The sequence below is a fragment of the Eschrichtius robustus genome, chromosome 10 (assembly GCF_028021215.1).
Source record: "Eschrichtius robustus isolate mEscRob2 chromosome 10, mEscRob2.pri, whole genome shotgun sequence".
Taxonomy (NCBI): domain Eukaryota; kingdom Metazoa; phylum Chordata; class Mammalia; order Artiodactyla; family Eschrichtiidae; genus Eschrichtius; species Eschrichtius robustus.
Window position 1 is genome coordinate 103,100,550 of NC_090833.1, and position 19,050 is coordinate 103,119,599.

Sequence of the window (19,050 nt, forward strand, 5' to 3'; positions counted from 1 at the left end):
GACAGCCCCACCGTGTAAATACTGGTGGTTACGGGGGTGGTGACGGCAGAGGGGAAGACAGGCCCAAGGCCACAGCTCTCCCCCAGGGCAGTGGCAAGGGGCCACCTGCCAGGAGTCGGGGGCCTGGTCCCACCAGCTGCTTGCTGTGTGCCCTGGGAAGCCCCCGACTCGCCTCCCTGCGTCTCAGCTTCCCCGCCAGAATGATCTCGAGGCCCTTTGCGGTTGGGACTGTCTAGGAGCTCGGCAGAGGCCACAGTCCTGCCACCGCCAGCTCTGCCCGCACGCTGAGGGCCTCAGTCTGCACAGCGAGCTCAGCCTCAGGTAGAGGCAGAAGGTGGAGCCGAGTCTCCGGGGAATCGCAGCAGGAGAAGCCAGAATCTAAGTGCAAACCCACATGGGTCTCTCCTCTCCGTGATCCCCCCACCCCGGCCCAAGCCAGGTTATTAAGAGTCTTAAGGAATAGGGAGGGTGTGCCTGTAGCCTCCCCAGGAGACCACTCACCCCACACCAGGAATAGCCCCCTCTCAGGAAGATCCTGTCCCTCAGAGGAACACCACCTGCTGTTAAAAAGGTCATGAAGAACCTAGTGGTAAGACGGGAATAAAGACACAGACCTACTAGAGAATGGACTTGAGGATATGGAGAGGGGGAAGGGTAAGCTGTGACAAAGTGAGAGAGTGGCATGGACATATATACACTACCAGACGTAAAATAGATAGCTAGCGGGAAGCAGCCGCATAGCACAGGGAGATCAGCTCGGTGCTTTGTGACCACCTAGAGGGGTGGGATAGGGAGGGTGGGAGGGAGGGAGACGCAAGAGGGAGGGGATATGGGGATATATGTATATGTATAGCTGATTCACTTTGTTATACAGCAGAAACTAACACACTCTTGTAAAGCAATTATACTCCAATAAAGATGTTAAAAAATACAAAAAGGCCTCTGGGCTCCTCTGGTCAGCCCTGGACGGAAACCACCTCTGGCCCCAAGACCCAGGGGGAGAGGACTGTGCAATCTGCAAGGGGTGGGGGGCAGGGTTCTGAGGAAGGAGAAAAGCAGGGATCTGCCTTTCTAGAGTGGGACCAGGGGAAGGATCCACCAGCCTGTACACGCCAGCACAGGGACCACGGCTTCCCCAGTGCTTTCACCCTCTGAAGCACACAGTAGGTGCTTAACAGATATTTGTTGAGTAAATGAACCAACAAACCATCTCAAGCCTTGGAACGGGGAGAGTTTACAGTCAGGCCCTCCTGGGTTGAAAGGGCCTTGAAGACACAGCAGAAGGCAGCATAAAATGCACACTATGCCTATTGTTGTCATCAAACTGCCTCATCGTCACGGCTCCGAGCAAGGTCCCCGGAGCTCTGATGCGGTGATGCCCACGGAGCCAGTCCGATGGGAAGGTTCTCAGGCGGCCCACCCAACTCTCCAGCCGGCAGCTCTTCCATCCCTTTCCTGTCCATTCTGCACCCACAGCAAGCCCACCCACCTTCTGCCCAGTCTCCCTCGGGCTGAAACTGAAGGCTGTCGGAAAGAAAGCAAAAACCTAAACAACCCAGCTGGCTGAATCGGGGCCTTTAATATCCTGGGCACGAGTCAGGCGGTGTGGCGGGCGGGGACACAGCTCCTTGTCTCACGGAGAACAGAGTGCCCGTCTCTGTGGCCGGCTCCCTCTCTTTGCTAACTTCTAGTTCTAGGACTCCAGCATTGCTAGCAATGGAAGGAGTGACCACCCGATTCATGAGGAATTACTTTGTTACTAATGGTGGTAATACTATTAATAATTCCATGTCCGCTTATTCCTGTTTTCAGGGCACATTTGAACCCTCGGGGCCACTGCTCAGGAAGCTCTCGATATCCAGGCCCCACCCCTGGGCCCAGTTTCCTCCTCCCCCCTCCAGCAGCTGGAGGCGGTGCTGCCCCTCAGATCCTAGGCTGACGCCTCCCCTCCCCCAGGGGCACAGATCCACAGAGCACCCCTCTCTCTTCTTCACCTCAGCCTCTCCATCACTACTATCCTACCTTAGAATTTAAACTGCTCGACTCTCTCGCATCTTTAAAAAAAAAAAAGTCATCCTTTGTTCTTCTCCGATCTTCACACCAAAATTCAAGAAGTTGGCCACAGTCATCATTCCCCTCTCCCCGGCTCCCAGGCACCCCTTAAGCAGGCTTGCTCCCAGCAGCCACCTAAGGCGCTCACCCCAAGGGCATCAGGGACCCTTTCCACCCCTCTCCTGCTGGGCCTGAAGTCTTAGAGGCTGGTGACCCTCCTTCCTCTGAGAGTGAGCCCCTCCCGAGGTGTCCTACTGTCCCTCCTACCTCACCCCCAGAGCCTCCTTAGTCATCCTTGCAGCCCATCTTTAAATGGTAGTGGTCCTGGGGGCTCTGTCCCTGACCTCCTCCCAATGTGACTGCACCCACTCCCTTGGCCCCAGTTACCACCTGCAGTCTGCTGGCGACTTCTAAATCCCTATGTCCAGTCGCTCTTCCTCACGTGACCCCCAGCCCTGCGTGCCCAGCTGTCTGTAGGGCGGGGCCGATGAGGGGCACACGCCCCAGAAGAAATTCACATCTCCCAGCCCTCCCCCAACTCAGTACCTTCACTGTGATCAGCCACATCACCCACCCAGCTGCCCAAGACTGAAAATTGGGGGCCCCCCTGACTCCTCTGACCCTTCACCAGGACCTGTCGATTCTACCTCCTGGACAGCTCTTAGATCCTTCTTTTCTGCCACTGTCCTCATTCAGCCGCCATCATTCCTGGCCTGTATCACAGCAGTGGCCTCCGAACAGTCTCTCCAATCTACTCTCTTCATTGGAACCACGTGAACTTTGTCCTGAAGCACATATCCATCGTGTAAAACCTTCCAGGGGTGCTGCCCACCAGATCCGTAACCCTCCCATCTCTCCTCCCCCATCCCCACTTCCACCCGCCTCTACCACACTGAGTTACCTGCAGGTCTGTAAGCGAGTTCCACTAACCTGAGTTACCCGCAGGCCTTTGCCCAAGCTCTCCCTCCACCTCCCATACTCTCCCCATACACCTTCACCAGGTAACTGCAGCTCATTCTTGAAGCTCAGCTTGGAGGCTGCCTCTTCCAGGAAGGCGCTTTAGATTTTGTAAGAAGGGGTTTGATGCCCCTGCTTGGTGCTGCCGCAGCACCCAGTGCTTTCCACTCACATCACCAAATGAGATAACTGTTACCAAATAACTTCTCTGCATCCCCCCCCCACCCCGAGCATGAGCTCCACAAAGGCAGAGGTTGCCTCAGCTGTTCTCAACTGTTGCCACAAGGCCTAGCAGCCAGTAAACCCTCAATAAACAGTTGCTGAATTAATAAGTGAATGCCTGACCCCGGTGGCCAGCAAATCCTCCACACCCCAGTCTGGAGGGGGAGGAAATGGGGGAGGTGGCTGTCCGGGGAAAGGCTTACAGGTTCTGCCTTGGGCCTTGGAGGCGGGCTTGCCCAGGGCTGTGGGACCCGCTGCCCACACGCCGCTCAGAGCTCTATTGAAGGTGCCTAGGCCAGGCCCGGGGTCAGGAAGCCACCTGAAGGGCAGGCCTCCTGGGAGCAGGAAGGCAGGAGGGGGGCAGCGGGGAGCGGCAAGGGCTGATTTGCTGTCGTACAGACCTCACAGCTCCGCCTGCACGCCGCCTACCCCTTCTCACTCCTCTGTCCTCACTTGTCCATCCACCTGGGCACCCTTGCCTCCCCTTCTCTTGTCACCACTGCACACGGCCATCCAACCAGCCCCGATTCACTTCCCCTCCCACCACCCCACCGTCTCTCCTCCCCACCTCCTCCTTCGTCTGTCTCTCCAACAACAGCTGCCCTCCTAGGTTGGGCAGCTACCTCCTCTGGCTTCTAGGTTCCCTGGAAGGTGGAGAGAGAGAGAGCTGTGGCCACTCTGCCCCGTTACCAGGCCCTCCCGCTGAACCTGGGCCCCAGGAGGCCCTCCCACCACCCCATCCGCAGCGTGCCTCCCAGCGAGGCGGGCGGACTTACCCTCGGTCAGCCCCAGGTGGATGCTCCAGTAGATCTGCAAGCACTGCAGCTCCTTCTTCATGCCCCGCTTGCAGCGGCAGTCGTACAGCGGGCTCTCCTGCAGCACCTCCAGGGCCGCCTGGCACTCCTTGTTGGCCAGCATGGTGTTGCGGTCCCGGCCGGCCAGGCACTGGCGCAGCGTGCGGTAGCGGGAGCTGCAGTTGGATTCGGCCGCGCACAGCTCATTGGCCCGGACACAGTCCACTGGGGGGCGCCAGCCGTGGAGCTCGGGGCCCTGCGGGGAGGAAGGGCTGGCCAAAGAGCGGAGGGTCTGGTCTGGGTGGTGGGGAGGGAAGACAAGCACGAATGAGGGCCGCAGTCACCGACCCCAGAGGCAGGCCTGGGGGCTCGGGCCCTTCTGGGAAAGTCACACCCATTCTACTCGGCACAGCAAGGCCGACTCAAGGCTGCCTTCCCCAACAGAGAGCAGGTCGGAGGAAGGGCTGCTAAAGGGTCCCAAGAGTCCACCATCTCTCCTCAAACCCGAAGGAGAAAAGCTGCCCTCTGCCCTGGTCCTACCAGACTCTCTTCTGGTTCCACTCCGTGGCCCTGGGCCCAGGAGCACAGAAAAGCCAGAGGCCCCAGCAAGACCACAGACAGTCTAAGATGCCAGGAAGCCAGAGAAGGATGCCACAGCCTCAGCAGAGAGCTGGCGGCTGCAGGGCCTCCTGGGGTGGGCCGAGGGGGCATCTCACTTTCAGAGCACCCAGACCTCCTCCCAGCAACCTCGGGTCCAGCCAGAGGTCCATCCAAGGCACCAGACTAAACCTTGAAAGCAGCAACAGATGGTTTAACTCTCACAGCCTCTTAGAGGCCAGAGTCAGCCCCTGCATTCTACCCTGGGGAAACTGAGGCCCAAGGAAGGGAGATGACAAGTCAAGGTCACACGCAGGTTGAAAAGACCCCTCTAACCCCCCAGTCTATCCATTCTGAGTTCCCAGACTTCCCGAGGAGACAGGGAGAGACATGCATGACCCCATGGTCTGAGCCCAGAGGGAGGCGCTCCTCCAGGGGGGCTCAGCCCTCCACACCTCCTGTCCCACAGTGCAGCCAGAGACAGAAAACGTACCCTGTGGACAAGATCCACCCCGGGCCCCGCCAAAGAAAATGCTGCAGACCTAGCAACTCCATCCCACCACACCTCCCACCCAGACACACCTCCCTCTCTCCCTCTCCATCGGGCTGTCTCTCTCCCTTTCTCTCCCCTATTTCTTTTTCTCTTTCTTTCCTCTCCTCCCCACCCTCCCTTGAAACCCTCTCCCCTCTGTCTCCCCTTTTTTTTCTTCTTTCCAGAAGCCAAATAACAAGTCAATTGCAAGCTGACCCTGGCCTCGCACACAGCCCCTCGCCTCCCCGACGATGAACAAGCAGGAATCAGTCCACCCTCCTCATGCACGGCCTCAAGTGTCCAAACCCACGGTCCTCGGAAGGGAAGAGGTCAAGTAAGGAGATTCGGAGGGGAAGGGCAGGGAAAGAAAGGGCCGCTTGGTCCTTTCAAAAGCAAGCTCCCAAAACGGCTTCCTCTGGACACAGACATTCTCCCGGTCTCCCGGTCCTCTCCAAGCCCGTCACTCAGATCCTGCCCCACAAAAAAGCCATACCATGGCCCAAAGCCAACACTGGCTTTTCCAGGACCCGAGGAGTGATCTGGGGGGGCTTCCTCCACTCCATCCTGCCCCAAAACATAAAAAGATCCTAGGGAGAAGTCCCCCCCACCCCCCGGTCCCCAATCCCACAGAATCCCCTCCATCTCTACCCAGAACCGCCACTTCCCACTCCTTTCCCCAAGGAGGCCCTGCTCAGGGGGCAGCTACCACAGGGAGACAGCGACACCTAGAGGCAGAGTGCTGCACCGCGAGCCTGTCACTCCCGACTGAGTGCCGAGGGGAAAGGAATCAAGGAATGGGCTCCTGGAGGGCCAGGCCTACCCCACTAGGAGAGCAAGGGGTGGGCCTGGGTTGGAGAAGCCCTCAGAGTCCATAGCAAAAGACTTCCCTTCTCCTCCTGACCACACCTCTGCCTCAGGACAGGAGGAGCTGAAGGCTGTGGCCAGGCTGAGACAAGACCATTGAAGAAACCAGCATGGAATGTGGTCATGAACACTGGGGCATCTGCCCAGGTGTGGGTGGAGAAGTGTCCTCCGCCCAAGCCCAGGCAGCAGCCTTACTGCCCGGCTTCAGCAAATTCCTGGGTCTCTGAGTGGGACTCGGCTGGATCTGGGCCACCCAGGAGCAGCTGTGTTGACCCAGCCTCACTGGTACCTGCTGCCCCACCTAGCCAGCCAGGTAGCCAGCCTGCTGGAGCCTCAAGACCGGCCCAGCCCTGGGCCTTCCACTGACTCCGCTCAGCCCAGCATCCCAGCAGGCGTCTCCCCTCCCCCGCTGGCGTCACCTGAGGCTGCACTGTGGAGGTAAAATGAGAAAGGGGCATCCTACCCAGGCGTAAAGGTCAGGACCTTAGCCTAGGGAACTGGGGCAATAAGGAGACTTCCTCCCTGCCCTACAGGTGAGGTCTAGAGCCCCAAGGGATGATCCTTATAGAATCCTGGGCTTCCCTCATCCTGCCGGCTCCCAGGCAGGGAGATGCTCTGTAGGAGGGCAGGTGCATCTTCCGACCAAGCTCCCTGACTCTTCTAGTCGGAGTCATGACCCCCAGAACCAATCAAGCCCAGCCAGAGAAAGAAGTCATGGCAACTCGGTGCCTTTGGCCAAGAATTCTAGGAGAGTAAAGGTTGGAAGGTATCCTGGTGATGTTTCCAAATTCTAGATCAGGAGAAAACTCAGATCCCTCAAGGAAAGCAAAAAGACATGTAGAACAGCTTTTAAAGACACAGGACTGAGAGACCACACAGAACTACAGCCACCCTCGTGCATCAAATGCCCCACAAGAGCTAGAATGCCAGTGGGAGGTGGGCCCTCTGACCAGCCCTCATCCCCACCCCCATCTCATTTTCTCCCTGAGCTTGTCAACACTGGAGGTCAGGCAGGCTGGGCCAGAAAGGCCTCTCCAGCCCCAGACCTCACTAGAACCTTGGGAGGGGCACACCGAAGGCCCCTGCTCCTAGGAACATGCTTCACTCTACCCCCCACTGAAAATGCCCATCACCTCTCAATCTCCAGAAAAGCCTCTCCCCCAAGTGGAATTTCCAACGAACTCCCAACTATGGGTTCCTTGCCAGGAAAGGGCCCTGGGGCTGAAATGTCCTTAGCACCAACCTATCCCTTGTTCTCGACTGGCCTAACCCAGAGCCTTTCAACGTCCTGTGGTCACTCAGTTAACCCCACACCCCAGCTTTGGAAAGGGGCTTCTCATGGGAAGGGAATTGAAAGGCTGTAGCCAAAGAGGATGCCGACAGCACCCTGCTCTTCTCCTGCTCTCAACCCCCCACACACTAGGGTCACAGACACCTGGGAGGACATCTCTGAACCGGCCCCCTACACGTGCACAGGAGAGCAGTCTCTCCTCAGGCTCCTCAGCCGGGACAAGCCTGCCTGCAGCCTGGGGGGCTGGGCCTGGAGGTGACTGACGGGCTGGCACTGCTCTTCTCCACCAGGGGACGGAGATCTCAGAAGGCGCCCACATCTGGAAGCCCTGCCGGCCCAGGGGGTGTGCAGCTCAGGAGCAAGCAATCTGGCTGCTTTTCCTGAAATACAATTTTCTTTTCTTCTTGGCCCTGCTCATTCTTGGCCCCAGAAAGCTGCGTTTTTTAACCAGCAGTAGGAGAAAAGGTCAGGTTTCATAATAGCCCCTTCAGAGAGAGAGCATTGCCGGGAAAGGCCGCAGGAGCACAGTAGGCCAGGAGCACCGTCCCAGCCTCCTCCCTCAGCCCCTCCCACCCCGAGAAAGCTGCCTGGAGAAAAGCCACCTCTGGCTCCGGGAGGCTGGACAGTGAAGGCCACACCCTAGAGCAGGGCCTGGCCCCCCCGGGGAACTCATGCCTGTGGGAGGGGGAAGAGGAGGGAACTGGCAAAGGGCCCAGGCCCCAACCAACATCGACTGGACTGCAAGCCCCCCGTCCTAGTCAGGACACTTCTTAGACACCCCCCAGCAAGTGTTTCCGGGATCTGCACCTACCTCCCCAGGCCTTCCCCTCTCCGCTCCTCCAGGAGGGAAAGGGTGCCCTCGTGACCCATCTGGGCAACCTGGCTCACCGCTGGCTACACAGCAGCCCAGGGTGGCAGGAGCAGCACCCACAATAAAGCAGATGTGTGCTTCAGAGCACACACACACACACACACACACACACACACACACCCTGTTAGCCTGCTCCCTCTCTGGAGCACCTACTGGGGCAGCAGCCTTGCCTGGGACTCCTGGTTAGCACACAGCCTTGCAAACACCCACTTTTCCTCACCTCCACCCCCAAGAATGCTCCCTCTATACCCCTGTCTCCCAAGCAGCTGAGATAGATCTTGTGTAGCATAAAAAGGGGACGAGGGCTTGGTAATTCGGGGGGCGAAAGAGACTGCCGGGGTTCAGGGGCACCAGGCAGCCCCTGCTCGCTGCCCTTGGGGGAGTGGGCTTACAGAATGAGCAGTGGTCTTTGTTCAGTCCAGGATTCTCCCCTCACCCCTCTCCTTCTTCACCCAAGGAAGCAAACTTTGGCCTCCCTCCCATCTCTTCCCACCAGCTATGGGGTCCCCCGCCCCAGAGGTGGCAAAAGGAAGGCACTGAACAGCAGCTAGAAACACTCCACTCCCGCCCACCCACCTGGCTCAGGTCTGGGCAGGAGGGAGGGCAAACGGTGGGGAGAAACTTGAAAAGTGTTCCAGGGAGTGGAGCCCCTAGGAAGGGGTTCGGAGAGTGGGAAGCGGGGTGCATTTTCCAGAGGTTGATTGGCGGGTGGGGGATGGCTGCCAGGGCTGCCCCCACAGATGTACAACCGGGAGCTCCTGGAGAAACCCATGCCCTCTACCACGATCGACTCAGGGAGCCGCCGGGAAAGGTGGGACTGGCATGATTTTCCTTTCCACGACACTGAGCCTCTCCCCTCCCTTCTCTCTTCCAGATCAAGAATTGGAATTTTTTTTTTCTTAAGTTGCCGCAATTTGAACCCATTATTTTGAGGGAAATGAGCGCTATCACTGCGTGTGAGTGAGCGAGTGTGTGTCTGCGTGCGTGTGCGCGGGGATGGTCTGGGTGTTATAATTCTCCTTGCCAATCCCCCGCGTAACCAGCCAGCCGCGGCTCCCGTCCCTCCGCCCGCATCCTCGCCGCCGGCCCTGCTCGGTTCCTCTACGCCCGGGCCCGGCTCGCCCCGCCGCGCGCTCTCCCCGCCGGTCCGTCCCCCGCCAGCGTCCCGCTCGCCCCCCGCGTTCCCCGCTGCTCGCCAGCGCTCGAACGCACGGCCCGCGCAGCCCCCGAGGCTCCGGCGGACACGCTGCCCTCGCCACCCGCAGATACTCACCTAAAAAGAAGAAGAGGCAGAAGGCGTTTGCCAAGATCATGTTAAATAAATCCCACAGTTTTTTGTTTGTTTTTTTTGTCTTTCTCCCTTGGATTAAAAAATAACAACAACAACAACAGTAATAATAATAGCCAAGCAGTGATAATCAGCCCCAAATCCAATGCGGAGATCCCAGCTGGTCCACCCGATGAAGATCCTGAGTCCTGCGATTCTCGCCTCTGGCTGGAGGGGGTAGTGGAATGGAGGGCGGTGGGCGGCCTCTCGACGCCCCCTTTGCCCACTAAAATCAAATATACACGTATTCGGATGTGTATCTGCTTTCCAAGCCGACAGCCGGTCCTCAGGTCTGCCCTCCCCTCAGCTCATCCGGGAAGGCGCGAGTCCCCACGGGTCCGATTCCCCTGCGCTTCCCGGGAGGGGACTGGGGAGGTGGGGGAGAAGCGATCTGAGAGCGAATGGCTGGAAGGAAGCGGCGAGGGTGGGGGTCAGAATAAAGCGCAAATAAGAAAGAAATCCACCGACGGGTGTAAGCGCCTAGGAACAAACCAGCGGGAGCTTCGAGGACCAGAGACCGGAGTCGCTTCTTTCGCACAAGACGACGGAAAGATTTTGAAAAATCTTCTCCCGCTAACCCTTGCTCGTGTCACTTTTTTCTAATGGAATTCCAGTGACCGTGTGTCTCTGCGTGCGTGTGTCTTTCTCTCTCCTCTCCCTCCCTCTCCTCTCCCCGGCTCTCGCTCTTTGCTCCCGCTCTCTCCGGCTCTCCCTCGCTCTCCTCTCCCGCCCCCTTCTCCCTCTCCCTGCTCCTCCCTCCGCCCGCCCCCCTCCCCCTTCGCGGCTCCTTCGCCGGGGCTTTCGCGCCCGCGCCCCTCTCCTCCGCCCGGGGCTCGGCGCTCGGGCTCCCAGGCGCTGGCGGCGCGAGGCGCGGGCGCGCAGCGGAGCAGCGACACTGCAGCGGCGGCGGCGACAAGGCGGTGGCGGTGGCGCCGGGGAACGCGGGCCGAGAGGAGAGCTCCGCCGCTGTCTCCCTCTGGTCTGCCGCCCGCCCTTCCCCGGACTGACCTGCAGCCTTGCCGGAAACTGACAGGCTCCCCCGGCAAAGGCTCGGGCTCCAACCCAAAGCCACCAAAACCTCCGCACCCTCCTCCTTCCCCCGCCGCGCGCCAACCCCCCCCCCCACTGCCCCCGCCCCCGCGCCCCGACCACCGGCTCACGGAGGCCTGGGGTGGCTCAGCGGAGGCCCGAAGGCGTGGAGCGCCGGGCGCCCGAGCCATCCCGGGGGCGTGGGGGGAAGGGCGCTAGAAAAAAAAACCCTGCTTGGTGGCTAGGGTCTGGGGACGGGGCTGCACCATCCGCGGGCGGATGCGTCCTTCGGCCAGCGAGCCGAGGCAGAGCGTCTTCCCGAAGGCGCTAGGGAGAAGAAGGATCCCCTCCGGCGCCAGCCCCCAGCGTCCCCGCGCAGCCTGCCTGCCCCGGTCGAGCCCCGCGTACGCATACACGTGTGCTCTCCGCGCGGAGCTCGAGAACTTTCCCCGCACGCCCGCGGCGCGCTCGCCCCCTATACGCCCCAGCGTCGCAGCCCTTCGAGACTGCCCTTCCCCACTTGTCTCCCTCCTCCGGTGCGGGGAGAAGTCTGCCGAGCCGGGGCTGCCTGACCGCCTCATCGGAGGCCGGTGAACCTCGCCGAACTGCGCGGGAGGGATCGGGGAGGCGGACTCACACCCCACCCCGGCGGGAGCGCCCCGGGACCGACCCGGGCCAGGGCTCCGCGCCAGACTCGGCGGCCGGCGCTCGGCTGCGAGCTGGGCTCGGGGGAGTTCTCCCGAGGCAGCAGGCAGCTCCCCGCTTCCGAGGCTCTGGGTGGGGTCCCCTCCCCCTTCCGGGAAGGGGGCGATTGATCCATCTGTCCACGGGCCGGGCTCACCGGCGTGCTTTAGTCACGGAATTTACAGTAAACGCTCAGAAGCACCAAAAAGGAAGCGTCTGGCTGGGATAGGGCTGAGGGAGAGGTGAGACTGCTGACACGTTCCGACAAGAGGGGGCGAGACGGTGGGCTGTGGACACGCGCGGGCACACCCACGCACCCCGGGCACCCCAGTTTCACGCTGCCATCTGACACATCCTCAGCTGCGTTAGAGCTGCCCAGCATCCCTCGGCTCCCGCGCACACATTCTTGCACGCAGCTCTGCGCGCGCACCCCAAGTGCCGGGGCGTGGTACACACAGTGCCTCGTAAAGTTTCCGCGCTACCCAAAACCGGATCTGGGCTGGATCGAAGGCGTAAGTGTTAGTGCATTTTAAGATGCGTTTTTAAATGAACAAGACTCTGGAAAAGAGTAAATGCTAGAAATGGACCTGGGCGCGAAGGGAGGGGTCACTTACAAAACCTACAGCCTAGCCTTCGCTAGTGGAAAAGCTAGAGGCAGCAACTTCCATCTTGCGCATTCAGGCAGGAACGCGGCTTCTCCAGCCTTGGAAGCGCAGAGCTGAGGGTCTCCTCCGAACGCCTCACATCTGCCCCATCCTGGGGCATCAGCCCTCGCTCCATCCTGTCACCCTGCCATTGAGTGGTGGCCGCTTGGAGGCGTGGCCCTAGCAGGTGAGTGGAGAACCTGGGCCAGGAAGGCTTAGGGATTGGAGCTGGGGAAAGTCCCCTCGGGGCTGCCCTCCCTGCCATTCCTCCGGGCCTCTTCAGTTCTAGGAAAGGACTTCACATTTTCACTCCAAATGCTGGGAGACTTAAGGAACCGGCTTCAGAAAAGTTTAGGTTAAGGGTTGAAAACCAGATAGGACTTATACTCTTGGATCAGAGGCTGGAGGCTGGGAGACTGGTGTGAATAAATTTTCCCCCTCTCCTCTTCTACTTCCTGGGCCTTCTGGCTGCCCAAATGCCCTCCACCACTCCCACATTTCCGTATCCCACCTCGGACTTTCCCTCTCCCAAGACCCTACTCCAGGCTCCAAAATTGCTGTTAGGCACATCTCTCTACCTCCCCCACCTCAAAAACAATTTCTATAACTTTCTTTGAATCCTGGCTGGGCATAAGAAGGAAAATTCTCTGAAGCATATATGAGAGCTTTACTGAGAAAGCAGTGATAAACACCCAGGGGTGGTGCCCACTGATTTCCCATGGTGGCAGTGGGGGGGGGGGGAATCTAGTAGCAGGAGGTGAGTGGCTGAGATCCTTCAGGGACTCCAGGTCACAGAGTCATCACAAGGACAGTGGGCAACACCAGCCAGGCCAACACTGACGTTGTTGTGGCCATGAGGCCCTCTGACCTTGGGCCCTTTCTTCACTCCTGTCTATACAAGCATCACCCACTACACCTCACTCTCTGCTGACCCACCTTCCACCTGAACTGCCCTTAGATATGGCAGAGTCCAAGTGTCACCCCATGATTTCCCAAGAATCTCCCATATGCACGCACCCCTGCCCCGTGCCAGGATCTGCAGAGGAAACACAGATGGACATGTGCTAGCCATAGGCAATTTAATCTCTCTGAGCCTCAGTTATCTCATCTATAAAATGGGGATTTTTTTTTTTAAAAACCCAACCTTGTCCAGATGAGATGAGATACTGTACACAGAGCAGCTAGTCAAATGCCTGACTCTTAGAAAGTTGTTCGTAAAATGTCACCCCTTTCCTCCAGGATCCAGAAGAATTCGGAACCTATGACAAGGCATAAACGCCAAAGTGGCAAATGAAAACCAGAGATAAAAGGCTATGAGGCTTCAAGGGAAATAGAGACAGCTTTGTAGAGGGTCAAGAGAGAGACTTTCAGGAGGTGTAAACAGATGCCCTTAGGTTCACGGATACACGTTCACACACCCTTCCTCAGACTTTAAGGGCCCATCCCAGCTGCTCCTGAGCTCATGGGTAGATGTGTCTCCTGCCCACCCAAGATGGCCCCTCTGCCATCACAGATCCGGGAGTTATAATGTGCAGGGAGAGGGAGAAAGGACACTCGGGCCGTTAGTTTCTTCCCCTTCCCTCTTCTCTCTAGGTCTAGTCGTCTGGTGGAGTGGATTCTCTGGGGGGGGAAGAACAGTAGGGAAGCAGAAGGACTAGTGGAAGGGGGGAGGGTTGCAGGCCTACCCGAGGATGCACGCATGCGCACACACACTCTCATTAGCCACACAGCTCAACGGACCAGACCTGTGCTACTCCCAGCAGAATCTCATCCCCTCTTTTCCTTCTGTGGAGCAAAGAACGCTGAGGATTCCCTTGCCCCAGAGAGAAAAATCCAACCAGGAATAAAAAGAAGGAGGTGCAACTAAGGTGTGTCAGAAACCATGGAGCTGGCAAGCGGAGGTGCCCTCAGCCGTGGGACAGCAGCTGACCCAGGGCCTCCCACAAACCATCAACCAGCACAAACTTACTGGATCCCGCACCACAGTGCCAAGGGCTGTGGGGAATACGGTCCTGAGCAGGACTGCCCCTGCCATGGAAGCATGCACAGGTAGAGTTAGATCGGGTACCCATGAAAAGAGCGAGCAGCCCAAAGGCACACTGGGGCCAAGTGAGAGAAAGGAAAGGTTAGTACCCGTGGGTTTCAGGAGAACTCACAGGGGGATGTAGGATTCGAGATGGACCTGGAAGGATGGTGGAGTTTGGCAGAACACAGAGGAGGGCACTCTGGGGAGGGGACAGCATAGGTCAAGCACAGGGGTAAGAAAGATTTGAGGAACAGTCCAAGCATTGGGAGGAACGAAGGGCACAGGTGGGGAGGGGCCTGGCAGAGAAGATCTGGAGGGTCCGATCGGGAGGTACGGTGGAGGTAAGCCTTTAATGCTTGTCTTTGTTCCCCTAGGAACCACTGAAGGTGTTCGAACAGGCCAGTGGCATGAGAACAGTGTTTTAGAAGATTGATCTGACAACTCCATGAAGGATGGAGACAAGAGACGGGTTAGGAAGCGATTTTAACAGTCTCAGCCTGAAATAATGAGGGTCCAAAACAGGAAGTAGTGGTGGGCCTGAACACAAGGAGAGGAGGGTTGTCAGAGGCTCTATAAAGATGAATCGGCAAGATGTGATAGATTCAACACAGGGGACAAGGAAGAGGGGAATTACCTTCTACTCCCACAGTGACCAGCCAGGGGACAGCCCTGACTTCTCAGACTTTGTCATTGGAAAAAATAATTAAGGTAGCCAACTTTATGGCAAGATACATGTTGATATGCCTTTAATTTTTATAATAACTCTATGGGGTAGTTACTATTAATAGCCCCAATTTACAAATGAGAAAACTAAGGCAAAAAAAAAAAAAAAGTGATATAACTTGCCTAAGGTCATATTTTAAGTGGCAGAACCAGGATTTGAACTCTGGCAGTTGGGATCCAAGGCCCCATCCTGGTAACCTCTATGCCCTGAATAAATGAGCAAAGTAATGGCTTCCAGGCTATAAATTTTCATGTCCCAATTCAGAACATCTTAAATACTCCCTTTCTCCCTGCCCTGTCCAGCAACAGAGTAAAGAAATCATGAGAATTGAAATTTCTTTTTTATCTTTCCTGTGGCCTCGTCTGGCCTAATCCTTGGAGTTCAAATCTAAAGCCTAGAAAGGATCCTGTCTTACCATGGCACATGCCACAGTGTCCAACTCAGCACCCTGGGCCTGAGTCATGGTCATCCATGAGCTTTCCCAGGCCCGTTCCAGCCCCGTCCTTCCTCCTAATGGCAGGCTGACCCACTCACCAACCTTCCCTCCCCACAGGGGCCACTCCAGATCCCTGAGGCCCAGCCTGTCCAGAGCAAACTAGTCTGGGAATGGAGACCAGCAGGGATTTAACTAAAGCTTCTGATTCCCGAAGAGTGAACAGGGCTGCTGGGGCAGGGTGGGTGGGACCAGGCTAGGAGGAAAGAAATGCATACCGCAGTCAGGGGCATTGATTTCTCTAATTGATTTCAGTCTGTGTTCCCATGCTTCATCATTCTCTTTAGAGGTAGGCACCAGCAAGAGGTGGGAATCTGGCTTTACTTAGCCTCTCCCCAGGGCCTCAGAGACCTCTCTGCAGCTGCACCCATGCCAGAGAGGCCCCCCCTAGCCCCAGGGTAGCCCATTAGAAGGGGAGAAAGCTGCTGCTGCAGCAGGGATGCAGGGATGCAGATGGGGAGTTACTCCGTCAGGAAGCTGTCAATACCACCTTATGTAGATATAACACCTCACAGTTTCACAACTTCTTTCTCCCAGATCTTGAAGCCCCTACACCATCCCCCCTCCCTTTGGGAAGAAGGCGTGGCCAAATCAGCATCCCTTCCAAGTGAACAAACTCAGGCTTGAAGATGGCCCATGACGTGGCCCAGGTTACGGTGCCGCCAGCAAGTGGCAGAGCCAGGACTGGAAAGTAGGTCCTCCCACACCCTGGTCTAGTAAGCTTTCACCTTCGGACAGAGAAACCAAGCATCCAGCCAGCCAGGGCTCCAGGGCTCTCTGCTGCTTTCTCCCACACAGGAGATCATGGAGGAAAGGGAGAAGGCACCCAGCAGTTTTTGGCTCTTCTTTTCATCTGGGACAGGTCTGGGAAGGGCGTTTTCTCTAAACTCCTCTTTCCCCAAAAGTCACAGGCGTCCTGAGAAAACTGAAGCCCCACACCTCCCCTGCCACCTTCACAACTCCCCAGTGGCAGCAGGAGCTGAGCTGGTAAACAGCCCTTCTGATGAGCTACTGTCAGCTTAAAATATCCCAGCTACTGTCGAAGCCTCCTCCCCACTGGCCCTGGCTACGCTGCCCTCAGCTGATGCTGGCCCCATCCCGGCCGCGCCCCGGCGTTTGTCCTCGTGCCAGCACTGCACTTGGCAGACCCCAACTGCCTTCTCTCCTGAGCATGCCACCCACCCCAGCTCTCAGGCGCTGGTAATCTGCCAGGTTACCCAAGGTCAGAGGCAGAAGCCAGGGAGAGGGGCAGTGATTGCTTCTGCCAAGCTGTGGGGAGCCGGCTCCTGCTGCCTGGAGCCCCCCAGGGGAGCTCTCAGCCCCAGCGGCTCCCCACAGGGACAGTGTCTTTATTTACCTAAGCCTGGCAAGGTGGGTGGAGTGTCAGAGCTGGGTCTGAGATGGACAGTCACTTGAAGGGCCCAGCTTGGTCTCCAGGGACTGGAAGGCAGCTCACGAGGGGCTCTGGACAGAAAATGGGGACCAGAATGTCCCTCTCAGAGCAGACATGCCTTCCTCAGGCCCAACCTAGAGTTTGGCCAGAAGAGCACATTTACCTGCGTGCCCACCTCCCTCACCCCAATCTCTTGTCCTGGGAACTTCTTTTCCCATCATCCAGAAGGTTGTTTCCTTATCCTCACTGTCCCCAGGAACTAGTGCTTTCCTGTTATCCTATCTCTCTTACTGCTCCCAGGGGGAGGGGTAATGTTTAACCAGAAAGAATGAATTCCAATCATCATCAGCCCTCAGGCTCTGAGGGTTCGAAGGAACCTTCCTTGACATCAATAATAAACAGCCAACAAGTGCATAGCGCTCAACAACTCACAAAGCTTTTTTCTATAAATTCATCTCTCTTAGGCCTCCCAAACAGCCTCTTGAGGTGGGCATTTTTCAGACGAGAAAACCTAAAGGCAAGGCACCCAGTGACTTGTCCATGATCACAGTGAGTGGCTGACCTAGGACTTGGACCCCGTCCTGACAGATTTCAAACTCCCTTATTTGGGAAGTGGTCTTTGCTTAAATGCTTCAGTAAAATAAAATCAAAATAAAATCCTTTTAATTATAAAAACTAAGACAATTTCACAGAAACACTTCCCAGGACAGGGTTCTCCAGGGGCCCCCATTCCCTGATTCCAGACAGCTTGGATATTTGAGTTGTTCCTTTGCCTCCCCATAACTCCACCTCCACACAGATGGGAAGCGTGAGGGAGTCTCCCAGAAGTCCCTCAGACTGCACACGTCCCTGGACAACCAGCTGCCCGTCGGCCTCCCTGGTGGCAGGCCTGCGTGGATGGTGTCTGCCTGCAGCAGAGCAGGCCGAGTCCACTTCTGTCAAAGCCATCAGGTGCAGTCCCCACCTCCTACTCCACAGCCCAAGTCATCACACCCCCCAAAGCAGGCTCCGTCCGGAATGGGCCACTCCCCGGGGTCCAGGCACCCACTGCCTCCCTATTCCAAAATGGGTGAGTCCCTGCTCCTTGGAGAGTCCGGGGCTGGCTTCACTAGAGGGTCTGCACTGCTGATAGCAGTGAGCGCTCCAGGATTCTGCAATCGTCCTGGCCCTAGGGTGGGTCCCATTTCTTCATATTCTTGCTACCTGACTCCTGGGATGACACCCCAACTGGCAAGTGTGGCATTTTGGAATGAGTGTCCGACTAGGGTTCAAGTTCCACTTTTGACCTGGGCTTGCTGGCAGCCCAGGAAGGAGTTCAGTACTGTAGCACCATGCACGTAGTCAGTGCTCAGTAAGGGTTTCCACGTTGCAAGAAAGAACAAAAGGAAGAGGAAGGCTGAGCTATGTACTATTGGAATCTCTGTCCTCTCCTCGTCTCCGTCTCCATGCTAACTCCCCAACTCATCTTCCACCAGTGCAACCCATGGAATGAGCGAGCAAAGTGTCCTCGGGTTCTAGCCTCCAGCTCTGCCCCCAGCTACACATGTGACCTTAGGTCCCCTGGAATGATGATTCCCACACCCTGCCAGCCTCACAAGGAAGAAGGAAGATCAAATGAGACGCTGAACAAGGCAGTGCTTGGAAATGTATGCGGTGCGGCGCTCTGCAGATGCAGGCAGCAGCCATTCTGTTTGGGGGCAGCCCACACCCCAGGGGGATGTCTGGGGTCACCCTCTCCCACCTGCTTCAGGGACGAGCAGCCCACGCCCCAAGCACTGCTGGGACAGCTCTTGCTACTCTAGTGACTTGGAGACAAGGTAAAGAGGAAAATTCCCATTTCACAGATGGGAAAACTGAGGCCTCCAGAGCTCGGCACCTGTCACACTCTGTCAAAAATGGCTACTTCTTGTCTATACTCCTCATTGACCCAAAGCTCTATGTAGACAGGACCTATGTCTTCTTCATCCATATATCATCAGAGGCTGGCACAGTAAGTGCTTGTTGAATGAATGAATGGATGGATGAACCAATGATTCCTCTCACCTGACATAACCTTAGTACAGAGACTCGGGCCGGCATCGCTGACCTGGTTCAAAGCACTTATCCCCCTGTCACTGGACTCACTGGGGTAAATGACCCACATATGAATATTTCCCTTTCCTCCTATTCTGTTCTTCTTAGAAAAAATTGATAAATCTGACCAGAGGATTTTTTGGCCATTTAAGTTCTTTTCATTCACACTAGATTGGCTTATACTCTTCAAAGTCTAATTCTGCAAAGACTTAGTACATTAATGGAAGTCGGACTCGTTAGAATTCCCAACCTACACAGCGAACTGCCCGGCTCTTACTCAAGAGCGTGTGAGTCCCCCACCCCCGACACGCCGCCCAGTGACCCCAGTAATCGTTCAGTATGAAAACTAAACTTTGGTCCTCCCCCAGCCTGACCCCACTGAAGCGGGTGGCAGGGGTACAGCCCACAGAGAACAGACCACAGCGCTGGGAACACGGGGCTCCCCCTAGAAGGAGTTTCTGAACAGAAGAAAGAGTG

At 57.0% G+C, this 19,050-nt stretch overlaps 1 protein-coding gene across 1 annotated transcript in view; it reads right to left on the reverse strand.

The window, feature by feature from the left end:
- The window catches only part of GFRA2 (GDNF family receptor alpha 2), a 96,162-nt gene extending 86,669 nt beyond the window's left edge, over nt 1-9,493 (reverse strand). The window contains exons 1-2 of the mRNA XM_068552686.1: nt 9,454-9,493; nt 4,008-4,322 (exon numbers count right to left, since the gene is read on the reverse strand). Of these exons, the coding sequence (XP_068408787.1) occupies nt 4,008-4,322; nt 9,454-9,493 (355 nt within the window). The remainder of the gene's footprint in view (nt 1-4,007; nt 4,323-9,453) is intronic.
- Between the last annotated feature and the right edge of the window lie 9,557 nt (nt 9,494-19,050).